This window comes from Solanum stenotomum, chromosome 10 (assembly GCF_019186545.1).
Source record: "Solanum stenotomum isolate F172 chromosome 10, ASM1918654v1, whole genome shotgun sequence".
NCBI classification, from domain to species: domain Eukaryota; kingdom Viridiplantae; phylum Streptophyta; class Magnoliopsida; order Solanales; family Solanaceae; genus Solanum; species Solanum stenotomum.
In genome coordinates this window covers 837,714-851,187 of record NC_064291.1, presented here as the reverse complement: position 1 = coordinate 851,187, position 13,474 = coordinate 837,714, and the positions used below count along the sequence as shown (strand labels likewise).

The following is a 13,474-nucleotide window of genomic DNA, read 5'->3' as shown; positions in this document are numbered from 1 at the left end:
GACAATGAATTTTATAGTACAATTTGAAATGGTTTGTGTACAACTTTGTAGTGCCGTGTTCGTCCTCTAAAGTCTCACTTCTAATAAGGAGTAATATAAATAAGAAGTATAAAATAAAATTGAATAATTTTACAATATAATTTCTCAAAGTTGGATGACCTTTTGAGATATTTACTCAAAAATTAAGAGAAATTTAACGGTTTTGAAATTATAAGACTGTAAGGGAAAATGGATCAATCCATAGATAATATAAAAAACATCTATGTGTTATACATAGTACATGTGTCTTTGTGATATGAGTGGGGTAAGCTTAATAAAATTACAAATTTGTCCTTGTGGGTCCTTCCTAACTCCTTACATAGTACATGTGTCTTTGTGATATGAGTGGGGAGTAGTACTTGTTTAATGAGGTGGCCCCAATACAGTACAACTTGTATTACCTTTGGTACATCTATTTGATGTTGTGTTAGTCCTTCTAACTGTCATTTCTAAATAAGAGTAATATATATATATAAAAGATTATATATAAATTATTTTTAAATAGGAATAAGGTTGACTACGTACCATTTTCTCACAATCTATGATTATATTAGATTTGTTATTGTTACATTATGTCATGTCATTTTTAACAATTGTGTATCGAACTTAATGTTATATATAGATAATTAAACAATGTACCAATTGATAATTTAATCATTTATGAAGAGTTTCTTTTTATTTATTTATTTGATAAAATTGATAATATATGAAGAGTTGGAAGTTAAAGATTGAAAATGCATCAATCAAACTAGTCACGTGAATATAGGAAAATATTTCACTTCAACATGTTTAGTTAAATCTCTGGACTAAAATCAAATTTTGTTTGTAATTGAGGAAGCTAAAGTCTTAATTAATGTATAGTCTTACAAGTGATAAAATAAAAGAAAAAAAATAATTTGGGGAGTAAGTAATTGATATTAATGGTAAAAATAAGAAAAAGTAATAATGTAATTTTTAATAATATATTAAAGGTGATAAAATAAAAACAAAAAGAAAGGGACCATATTCGGGAGAATTGAACCCGACGTGAATCGAACACGCAACCTTCTGATCTGGAGTCAGACGCGCTACCATTGCGCCACGGATCCCTAATGATTTTATTTTCAATATAAGAATCACTACTTCCTTATGCTTTTAAGTTGAACTTAAATTCTCTCTTCTTCTTTTTTTGTTGTCTGACCAATTTTAAATTCGCATATTAAAATTAAAAATATTTATTTTTAAAGGCTTAAACTCGAGATCTTTAGCTTAAAGTGGAGGAATTTCATGTAATATTTGCATGGTTTACCCTTCAAGTGGACTTGTCAAGTTTATGACTAGTGGGGTGTGTATAAGTTTTTTGGAAACTGAAGTCATATCCGGATATAAACATGGAATATTATGATATGAATAAACTTATGCTTGACGAAAAAAGTAGTTTGTTATGAGAGGATATATCTTTTAGCAATCAAATTTATGTCTAATGAGACACACAGTCATTCTTTAGAATCTGAAATCATGCTCAGACTTAACTTATGAAATGTTATGATACGAAAATATAAATCTATGTCATGTTTCTAAAAAGTTTGTTCAAACAGTCATTGTTACTCAAAAGTGTTTTTAAAATTTATTGACTTAACACAAACGTCTTCTCACCAAAAGTACTTTCCTGAATAAAAAAAATACTTTTAAAATAAAATACATTCAAAATAAGCTAATTTTGAAGTTTGGCAAACATGTTTTTAGCCCTGTTGCATCTGAAATTCAATGATTATGAGCACATAAAATGTAAGGCAGAATCTTATAAATTGATTTCTTAAAATTCAAAAAATCGTTGTTGTAAACTTTGAAACTGGAATGTTATCAATTGGAGTTTGAAGTTTATTATGTCTTACAAACTTCATTAGTTAAAAACATTTTTAGATCATTAGTTTGGTCATTTTAAGCCATGGTAATTTGTAATAATATATCGTGACTTGAAAGGACCGAGATAATAATCTCTAAATTTGTTTTCAAGCTTCACAAGTGATTTAATGTATGTATCAAACTAAGTGATTCTGCGACAATATTGGATTGAATTATGATTGGAATGAACAACAATTTTCTAATTTACAAATTCAACTTAAAAGATCAAGATGAAATTCTTTTTTTTGATAGTTATATTGCAAAAGCTTAGAGGGAAGACATTTTGAAGTTTGCAATTGCAGATATTGTACTAGAAATGATAATAAAAAATGATATGAATAACATAATATATATATATATATATATATATAACCTTCTTGTGACTATGTTGAAGAATTCTTTCTCCCCTTTGAGTTCTCGAGTAAAAGGGTCCAAGCCATAGGAAAATATCCAGTTTCTCTCTGAACTAAAACGAACTGAAACAGAGTTAACACAAAATCTCCATTAACAAGGAGCTAAGATAGAAGAAGAGAAACTCTCATTGTTTGAGTTCAAAGACTAACTTTTACAATGCTGAAAAGTACTATTTATAGAATCTAACTTCTAATCAAACTAACTAACTAACTTGAAGAATTAGTTGTAACAAACAATATAAAAGGTCTATACTACCCTTGAGCATCTTGGTGAAATAACTAACTCCTTAACTACCTTACACTCATATCTCATCACTCTCGCTACATATCTAGTTTATCCTGAAGCAGCATTTCTCTAATTTGAATCGAAAGTTGCTTTTGACTCCTCCGCCTTTGAAGGCTGGTTACATCCAATGTCTCCTACGAGGCTGTCTTAAAGTCCTCTTTGTTGGTCAACAACCAACTAAATCTATACTTCTTCACTACTCGTATAGGGAAGGTGGAAGAAATTTAGTCTCTCTTTTTTTTGGTATATTGCATAGTTTTATATGAATTCTGACATATTTATAGTTATTTAGCGACAAGGATTTTGGCCAATTCACTTTTAAGAGCTCATCTCTGCCTTTATGGTTGAGTAAGGTTTATGATATATAAGGACTTTACAAAGCAGAATGTGTCTGACAAAGAGGATCTTGTTAGGTAAATCATTATAAGTATACAAGTTCCTAATGTCCCTTAGTGTGAGCCCTTGTTTCCTTTCTTTTCATAGTGTTCACATGAAAGTCAAAGGGGACATTTCATATGCTACTTAATTAGGTTACTTTGGCAAACTCTTTAGTTGACGAGGTTTTCACATCAAATGATGTTATATCTAAAATATTCAACTCCCTTACCGTTGCAACTTGTCTTTCTTGAGAGCAAGATATGCATTTTCTGGTTTTAGGTGTTTGCTTTGTGCAGGTTAGTTCTGTCAAATTATTTTGTATTTATACATATTATGAGAAATTGATGCTTTAAATTTGTTTGGATCAACCCTGCTTGCTTTTCTTTGTTATAATTACTAACGTTATATTTTTGACAGATGATGAATACACTCTCTATTCCAAGCTTGTTTATAAAGCTCCACAATGAGCTTGTCATCTCTTTAAGCTCGTGTGGTCTTCTACTCTGATAGTTATTACATTGAAGACACAGTGTCATTTACTTGTGTTATTATTAAAAGGGAAAAAGGACAAATATACCCTCGAACTTTTGAAAATGGTATGTCAATACCCTCCGTCATACTTTTCGTCCATCAGAGCCCCTGCCGTTCAATAATCGGTGCACATTTGCCCCTCCCACTAACGAAGCACTCAGTTTGTACACGTGGCGCAATCCTAAGCCACAATCCGAATTGACCAATTATTTAACCCAAATTTCAAAAACACCCGCTCATGACCCATTCAACCCACCCGATTTACCCACAAATAAACTATGGACCAATTCAACCAATGTACCGACCACTGCCACCGGAGACACCAAAGAACCCATGAAATTTCTATTTCATTCTTGTCCAAAGAGCCATCCAGAACCAATTCAGATGGATGTTAAATTATTAAAATAATCAAAGCAAAACTAAGAGAGAGTAAAAGCAGTTCCTCTGTGAAAGCAAAAAATAAATTCAATACACTGATGTTTTCAAGAAATCATAAAGTAACGGTGACAAGTTGTGTCACCATTAATGTCCCCCAAACTCAAAGAAACTCTTGGTTTTCCCATAAATCCAAAAAAAAAAAGAGTAAAATCCACCAAAAAACTCCAAAAATAAAAAATGGGTTTCACTTGAAAACAGAAATAAACAAACAAAAAAAAAATCAATCCTCTGAGCAGTGAAGAAAGGTACTTACAAAAACAGACATAATGTGTTCCATAATAAGCTGAGAAGTTTCAGAAGATGCAAAAGAAGAAGGGTTGTCGGAAACAATGACGGATTCATCTAACTCGGCAGCAATATCCTCCGGTACCACTACCACTCCCAATATAAGAAGGGGCAGCAGAAAAAAGTGATTTAGGTAAAACTTGAGGAGGAGCTAAAGTTTTAGAGACTTCAAAAACAGAGACTCCAAGAACGAGATAGAAATTTCATGGGTCTTTTGGTGTCACCGGTGGCGGTGGCCAGTACATTGGATGAATTGGTCCATAGTTTATTTGTGGGTAAATCGGGTGGGTTGAATGGGTCATGGATTTTTTTTTGAAATTTGGGTTAAATAATTGATCAATTCGGGTGTGGCTTAGGATTGCTTCACGTGTACAAGCTGAGTGTTCCGTTAAGTGGGAGGGGCAAATGTGGGCTGATTATTGAATGGCAAGGGCTTTGATGGACGAAAAGTATGACGGAGGATATTGACATACTATTTTCGAAAGTTCGGGGGTATATTTGTCCTTTTTCCCTTATTAAAATGTACAAAACGTGTTGTGATTTGTCTTGTACAGTTATTTTATTAAGAATGTAGGTTTATTTATGTTATTACTAAGACAAGGACACAAGTATTTTGATGTTAAGGTTATGTTTGATGAAGAAGCTTTTATCGGAGTAACCTGGTGTTGAGGAATCCCTTGTAGCTTGGTGTTTTGTTTCACTTTAATTTATGGTAGTGTATTGTATCACACAGCTGCTATTTGCTACATGAGCTCTGGGATCGCAAGAGTCATCATGAGGCAATACCTCCACGATTGTGATTTGTGAGGACTCTTGTTTTTTTTTATGGTGTGTGTGTCTAGTGTGGTTGGTTTAACCACAAGTGAAGGTTCTTCGGTGCATTGATTGCGCATGAATAATATTATAGTAGCTTTAGCACAAGCTCTCATAGTTATATAATTATTCAGCGAATAGGTTAAAGGCCTCCAATGCTTATAAATATAAGCTTTTGTTTGGCTTGTTACTAATAACTCTTTGATTTTCTATTAGCAATGAGTGCGAGAATGAGTGGACAGTTCTAGTACTCGGGCGTTTATAAGATTTTCCAATGCTACGTAATGATGAAAAACACAATATGCTTCGTCAAAACCAACACACTTGTTCTCTTTCTATTAACAAAAAAGTTAAAAAGAAACAAAATAAGGTTAAAAAAACAAACATTTTTTCACACCCCTTTTTTGAACAAGGAGGGTTTTTTTCAATTTAAGTGATGGCATTGATTAGAGATTAGTTTTTTAGAGTCGCCACTTGGAATTGAATTGTGGTGTTTCAAGTCACCTTTTTGAATCTCTAATCAAAAGGAAATGACTCTTTATTTGATTTGCGAAATAAAAGACCGGGTAAGGAATTATGTTGACCAAAGGAAAGACATTAGGCACCCCTCGAGTCCCGTGTTTCTAGCACTGTCGTTTTTACTAATTTATACTTACTTTAAACTAATTTTTGGATAAATTGTCCACCGGCCCTAAATCCTCGCATGCTATTATTGAAATTCATTCATCTCAAATCGGATGCATAACTGCATTCTCGATTCTTGACATATAAATAACTTAAGAGCATAACGATTTTCTTCTCTCGATTGCATTACCTACTATTCTTTGTCTATGAATTTTAGTTTACCCTATAAAAATTAATACTCCCTATGTCCCTAATTACTTGTCCATTTTTTTTCTCTTTTAGTTGTCCCTAATTACTTCTCCATTTTGACAAATCAAGAAAAGACAAAATATTTTTACCTATTATACCCTTAATTAATTACTTTCAAAAAGGTAGAACTTCTGGAAAATTTTAAATTTTTAATTCATCTACTTCATAATTAATAGGGGTAAAATAGTTAACTCACTGTGTCAATAATTGCTTTCTTAATAGGTGTGTCAATTCAAAAGTGGACAAGTAATTAGGAACATAGGGAGTATAATAATTTGGTCAAGGTGCATCACCGCATCCTTGAATCTTCTTGAAGTGTCTCAAAAAGATGTGCAGTCACATTCTTTATTGAAACCCATTTTCATTTATTACTTTTTGTTTTTAATAAAAATAAATTTTATACTTGTCTAACATTAGAGGTATGTATTCGTCTATTGCAAATTTAAGATTACTATTTTTTATTATTTTTTTTTTAATTCTTTTTTTATTTTTGCATTTTGGATTAATTTGCAACTCATCCTATTTCCTTATTGTTGTTTTAATTAATTAATTTAAGTCTATAAGCTATAGATTTAGACAGAGCTAATCTTATAAATATCAAATGTAGAATTGCGTTAATTTTAGGTAACGTTTTGTAATCAAAGTATAAGACTCAACTCAACACTTTATTAACATAAAAATCTATAAAGCAATGCAAATATTATAGTGTATTCTCCCCAACCATTTTTTTTATGAATAAAAAAAGTAGCTTGATTCTAACCATTAAATAAAAAACAAATCAATATGAAAACAATATACAATTGAACATCTATATGAATTAAATATGCATCACCCTATTTATTTTTCTTTGACAAACAATTGAGAGCCTCAATACACATTTTTGTAAAAATTGTTTATTCATAGAAAACAAGCTTTGAAATTCATTAGAAATTATCCGTAAAAAAAAAAAAGTTAAAAGTTAATATGTTTCTCGCGTAGGACATGAATCCTAAAAACTGCTTAGACGAAAATACCTTGGATAACCTACTAATTACCATAAACATGGCATTCCTCTACTTCATATTGATATTCCCTAAAGAATACTTAGGACCCAATACATGTCATTCTAATTTATATTTACAAATCATAAACACAAGCACCAAAAATAAAAATAAAACAATGAATAAATAAATAAACGAATTCAAAGTCAGATATATAAGAGGGGATTCAACATAGAATTAATATATAAAGGCCGAAATAATAATAATAATAATTAAAAAAAAAACTCATCTTAAATGATTCATGACCAAAACAAATTTGACTTACGTAAAAAAAAAAAACATAGAAGTGTTTTCTCAAATAAATTTAGTAAATATAAACTCATTAAAATAATAATATTTCACTTGTACTCTTCATAACAATCAGAAACAAACACTTCACTTGTGGGCAGGGGCGGAGCTACCCTTGCCCGAGGGGTGTCAAGCGACACCCCTTCATCGAAAAATTACGTTGTATAGGTAAGTCAAATTCTGTTTTTATACCTATATATATTAGAATTGACACTGTTGAACCAAGTTGAAGTGTTGGTTCAACGGTTCAGGAACTACAAAGTTCCGCCTTGTCATTGACCTAGGCGTTGGGAGTTTGAACCTTGTTGAAGTCTATTTTTTTTAAAGGCTTTCAGCGTTTTTTTTTTTCTACTTTTTAGACAACTGTAACTTTTTTGTCTTTAGTTTTTAGATAGCTAAACGTTTTTTTCCTCCAATTTTTAAACCATTGACTTAAATTAAGTTTACTTTAATATTTTATTTTTTAAAAAAGAAATAAAATACACTTTAGGGATTTAGAGTCTAGGGATTAAACAAATCCCCAATTCCAAAATCAAAAGTTTTGAAGAGGAAGAGTCCAAAACAATCGTCTTTGTTCGCTGACTGCGTCGTGCAGTCGTCTTCAGACTTCAATCGCCATTGCTCGGCTTCAATCTACGTCCTGATCATGGCAACAGTAAGTTCCTACTTTCTTACACCTTGTATTTTTTTTTTCTCGTCCAATTTGTTGATGCCAGCCATCATAATGCTCTATTTATATTTACTTGTTTTGTTTAGGATTGATTTATCATTTGCAATTATATATTTTTCTCATGAAAATTTTGTTTTACAATTCAGTCTCAAAAATCAGTGAAGAACTATTTTTTCCAAGTACCAAAATCAAATTTGGCTTCTAATAGTCAACTTACATGGGAAGAAAATGCCAACCAATCAGAAGTACCCCTCCATTCTTCTCAAAGACAAGAAATTGATTTAAATTCTTTAGAATTTGATCCAGCGAAAAGGACTCCAATCTTGAACTATCATCCAAATGATCGTGATGTAATTAGGAGAGCATACCTCTGACAAGGTCCTTGTCAACCTGAGAATCATATTTTTCCTCAAATAGATTTTTATAGAGATATGCGTCGTTTTAATCCTGAATGGTTTAAAGAGTATCATGATTGGTTGGAATATAGTGTAACTAACGATGCAGCATATTGTTTGAATTGTTATTTGTTTAAAGATGATAACATTCATCAAGGTGGAGGTGAAGTATTTTCTACTGTAGGGTTTAAGAGTTGGAATAAGAAGAAAAGTTTTAAGCAACATATTGGTGGGCCGAATAGCACTCATAATCAGGCAAAAAAGAAAAGTGAAGATCTAATGCGACAACAACAGTCTATTATATCTGCATGTGAGAGACAATCTGATCAAGTTAAACATGAGTATTGGCTTCGCTTGTCTGCCTCAATTGATGTAGTAAGACTTCTTTTGAATCAAGGATTTGCATTTCGGGGTCATGATGAATCTAAATCATCACTTAATAGAGGTAATTTTCTTGAAATTCTCTCATGGTATGCGAAACATTGTGATAAAATTTATGATTATGTATTGGAACGTGCTCCTCAGAATGACCAAATGACTTCTCCAATGATTCAAAAAGATATTGTCACTGCGTGTAAGATAGAAACCATCAAAGCTATTATCCAGGAATTAAATGGTGACTATTTTTATCTTTTGATGTGTCATGTAAGGAGCAAATGGCTATCGTTTTACGATATGTTGATCGAATGGGATTTGTGGTGGAGTGATTGATTGATATTGTACATGTTCAAGATACTAGTGCTTTATCTTTAAAGGGGGCAATTGCCAATGTACTTGCTCAACATTCATTGAGTCTATCCTATGTGCGCGGACAATGTTATGATGGGGCAAGTAATATGCAAGGCGAGATGAATGGCCTTAAAATGTTAATAAGGCAAGAAAGTATCTCAGCTCACTCTATTCATTGTTTTGCTCATCAACTTCAATTAACTCTTGTTGCAGTTTCTAAAAAATGTATTCAAGTGGGAGAACTTGTATTATTGGTTTCAAATGTTTTGAATGTTTTGGGAGCTTCTTTTAAGCGTATGGATAAATTTTGAGATTCTAAAAAAAAAAGAATTCAAGAGGCATTAGATATGGGTGAACTTACAACCGGTACCGGTTTGCATCAAGAAGTCTTATAAGAGCCGGTGATACTCGTTGGGGATCTCACTACAAATCTTTTAGCAATTTTATTCTTATGTTTGGATCTATTGTTGATGTTCTTGATGCACTTGTTGTTGATGCATATTATACCGATGAAAGAGCTAACGCAACAGGATATCTCGAAGCTTGTCAAACATTTAAGATTGCTTTTATGTTGCATTTGATGAGAGATATCTTAGGAATCACAGATGAGCTCAATAAATCCTTGCAAAAGAAAGAACAAGATATTGCAAATGCTATGCTACTGGTTGTAGTAGCAAAGAGAAGGTTGCAAATGCTAAGAGATGATGGATGGGATGCACTTATTAATAAGGTATCCACATTTTGTATCAAGTATAACATTTTGTTACCTAATTTTGATGAGCCATATGTTAATTCTGGAAGATCAAGGCGTAAACCTTCCGATTATACGGTCTTATATCATTATCGTGTTGAAGTATTTTGTAAGATTATTGATTGGCAGCTTCAAGAACTCAATGATCGTTTCAATGAGGTGACTACTGATTTGCTTCATGGAGTTGCTTGTTTGAATCCAGTTGACTCATTTTCTAGTTTTAACATCAGAAAAATAATGAGAATGGCTAAGTTATATCCTGATGACTTTGATGAGTTTAGTATGAATGCTCTTGAGAATCAACTTGCCACTTACTTTATTGATGTTCGTGATATGGATGAAAGGTTCTCCAATCTTAATGGACTTTGTGATCTCTCAATAAAATTAGTTGAGACAAAGAAGAACCTAAACTTTCCTCTTGTATTCTGCTTAGTGAAATTTGCTTTGCTTTTACCAGTTGCCATTGCATCCGTTGAAAGAGCTTTTTCGGCAATGATACTATTGTAAAAACATTTCAAGAGATGAAACCGCGTCGAGTACGGTTGTAATAATGTAATTGTGTTTTGCTTTTATTAGTAAAATTTATTTTGTTGAATTTTTTGTGTGCATACTACTTTATATTTTGACACCCCTCAATCTAAATCCTGGTTCCGCCACTGCTTGTGGGCTTTGTATTTTTTGGTTTCGGCTACTGAAACATATTTTCTTTTCTTCTTCTTAGCAACATCACCAATTGTACATTACCTTGGAGATAAGCTAATTTATACACCAAGCTCTCTTAACTTTAGCATAACCCTTATCACTCCATTCAACGCTCCATTGATTCTTAATTTCAAAGTACTCTACTTCATTCTTAATTCCCCATCCTATTATTATTACTAAATGTCCTTCGTTAGGATCCTCATCTCCAACAGGTCCATATATACTTCCTACGTACAATAATAAAAATCAAAAGGTCACATATAGGCTTTCTACGTAGAATAATAGAAATCAAAATAAAATCGCATTAATGTTGTAATTATCTTTACAATAAAAAAAATGCAATTAAATCAAATATATATACATCTCATTTGAAATGCATGAAACTCTTAAGTACTCTAATTGCTCCAACCATAGGTTATTGAAACAACACTTCTTTAATATCTTCAGCAATCACCAAGTCCTCAAAACCCTCCCTTACTGAGAGCAAGATTTGCATATTTTGGTGGAGGTGTTTGTTTTGTTTAGGTTAGAATTGTTAAATTATTTTGTATTTATACATATTATGAGAAATTGATGCTTTAAATTTGTTTGGTTCAATCATGCTTGCTTTTTTTTTTTGTTAGAATTACTAATGTTATATTTGACAGGTGATGAATACCCTCTCTACTTCAATGTTGATTATAAAGTTCCAAAGTGAACTTGAGCTCTTATGGTATTCTACTCTTGTAGTTATTACATTGAAATGTAGTGTCATTTACTTACATTATTTTTAAGACATGAAAAAAAGTGTTGTGATGTGTCTTCTACTCTTCTAGTTCTTTTTATTAAGAATGTAAGTTTACTTAGGTTTACTTGTCTTATTATTACTAAGAGAAGAACACAAGTGTTTTTGATATAATTTATAAGCACACAAAGTATATGGATAATTTTGATCCTTTTCCTAAGGATAGTCCAATATAAATTGAAATTGACACTAGTGTGGGGTCGAATTGGGCTCGACACTTCTGATTATAAAATAAATAACTTTTTCTCATAAATAAGACTTAAAAGTGTATTAAAATCGACATTTGTATACTAAAAATTAGGTGCTTTACTTGCAATAGTATATCATTTATCACATGTTGAACTATCTACCCAGCAAATTGTTGAACATATGCCAAGAGGGTTTAATTATGGATAAAATGGATGAGAAAGAGATGAAATTTATGAGTGCTATTATGGCTTCCATATTGATACTCTTTATTATGCAAAAAAAAATAAAATTGATTTGTTTTGAAACACTACATATCCCAAAAGAATGACTAGCTAGGACATTGTTTTTCTGAGCCCTCTCAATGATGTTATTTTCTCATTTTTAAAAAGTATTTAGCTTTATCTAATTGGATCAGTTCATATTTTTCATACAATTTATGAGTTTTAACATTACATGAATTAGATCAGAATAACATTATTATGATGTTATTTTCTAATTTTTAAAAAGTATTTAGCTCTATCTAATTGGATCAGTTCATATTTTTCATACAATTTATGAGTTTTAACATTACATGAATTAGATCAGAATAACATTATTTTAGGGGATCAAAAATATCAATTCCAATCAATCATTACTTGGGCTAGTAGTCACATCGGGCCAATCAACCTTTTTATTTTTTATTTATATAATTAATTAATTTAATGTGTTAATAGAAAGATCTACAAAATAATATTATATGATGTACAATTTTATTTTTTATCTTTGACATAAAGTTTTGGTGAAACTTAATAACTATTGACATAATACCATTTAAATTAATAGAGTTATTAATAGGCAAATTGAACATTTAATAATAAAAAAGATAACTAGCTAAACTGAAATTTTAATTATTGCTTAAGACTAACAGTCCATCAAACTTATTTTGGATCCGTCCATAAAATGTGCTCTAAAATTTTCAACTCAATTCTATCAAATTGCGGATTGAATTGGCCTAGCACTTATTGACGGTTGTAGAATTGACTATGAATTATTTCACATTTAAATACCTTACCTTTTTTCTTCCGTGTAGATCCTATATTTAAAAGGAAAAAAAGATAAATATACCCCCGAACTATTGTAAATGGTATGCAGATACATTCCGTCATACTTTTGGGACATGAGTGCCCCTATCGTCCATAAACTAGAACATATATACCCTTTATACTAACATACATACATGTGTCATAATCTTATCCACCGACCCGACATTTATTAAATATCGGATCGACGGATAAGATTGTACCATGTGTCCTTATTTAGTCTTTCGTTAAAGTAAAGAGCATATATGCTCTAGTTTTTTGACGACATGGACACCAATGTCCCAAAAGTATGACGGAGGATATCTGCATACCATTTACAAATATACCCCCGAATTATCGTAAATAATATGCAGATACTCTCCGTCATACTTCTGGGACATTGATGCCCCTGCCGTCTAAAATAAACACAAGCACCAAAAATAAAAATAAAATAATGAATAAATAAATAAACGAATTCAAAGTCATATATATAAGAGTGGATTCAACACACTATTTCAACATAGAATTAATATATAAAGGCCGAAATAATAATAATAATAATAATAATAATAATAATAGTAATAATAATAGAATAGAATAGTAACCACAAACTTATCTTAAATGATTCATTAACTAACAAATTTGACTTACATAAAAAAAAAACAGAAGTGTTTTCTCAAATAATATTAGTAAATATAAACCTATTAAAATAATAATATTTAAGTATTAAAAATGATGTAAAATCTTAAATGCGGTCATAAATTACGTGTCTACACAGTTAATCGGTACTCTTCTTAACAATCAGAAGCAAACACTTCACTTGTGGGCTTTGTGGTTTTTGTTTCCGCTACAGTTATGAGTATATTTTCTCTTCTTCTTTGCAACATTACCCAATTGCACATTACCTTGTGATAAGCTAATCTATACA

The 13,474-nt window shown here is 31.2% G+C and overlaps 2 protein-coding genes and 1 non-coding gene across 3 annotated transcripts; 2 read left to right on the top strand and 1 right to left on the bottom strand.

Moving 5' to 3' along the window:
- Positions 1-1,055: 1,055 nt before the first annotated feature.
- On the bottom strand, positions 1,056-1,127 carry TRNAW-CCA (transfer RNA tryptophan (anticodon CCA)). Its single transcript has one exon. It is a non-coding gene; the product is annotated as a tRNA-Trp (tRNA).
- A 7,242-nt stretch (positions 1,128-8,369) lies between these two features.
- On the top strand, positions 8,370-9,044 carry LOC125841576 (uncharacterized). Its single transcript, XM_049520729.1, has one exon. The coding sequence runs from the start codon at positions 8,370-8,372 to the stop codon at positions 9,042-9,044; it is 675 nt and encodes a 224-aa protein (XP_049376686.1).
- A 469-nt stretch (positions 9,045-9,513) lies between these two features.
- LOC125841575 (uncharacterized) lies at positions 9,514-10,320 on the top strand. The gene has a single exon (XM_049520727.1). The coding sequence runs from the start codon at positions 9,514-9,516 to the stop codon at positions 10,318-10,320; it is 807 nt and encodes a 268-aa protein (XP_049376684.1).
- The last annotated feature ends 3,154 nt before the right edge of the window (positions 10,321-13,474 follow it).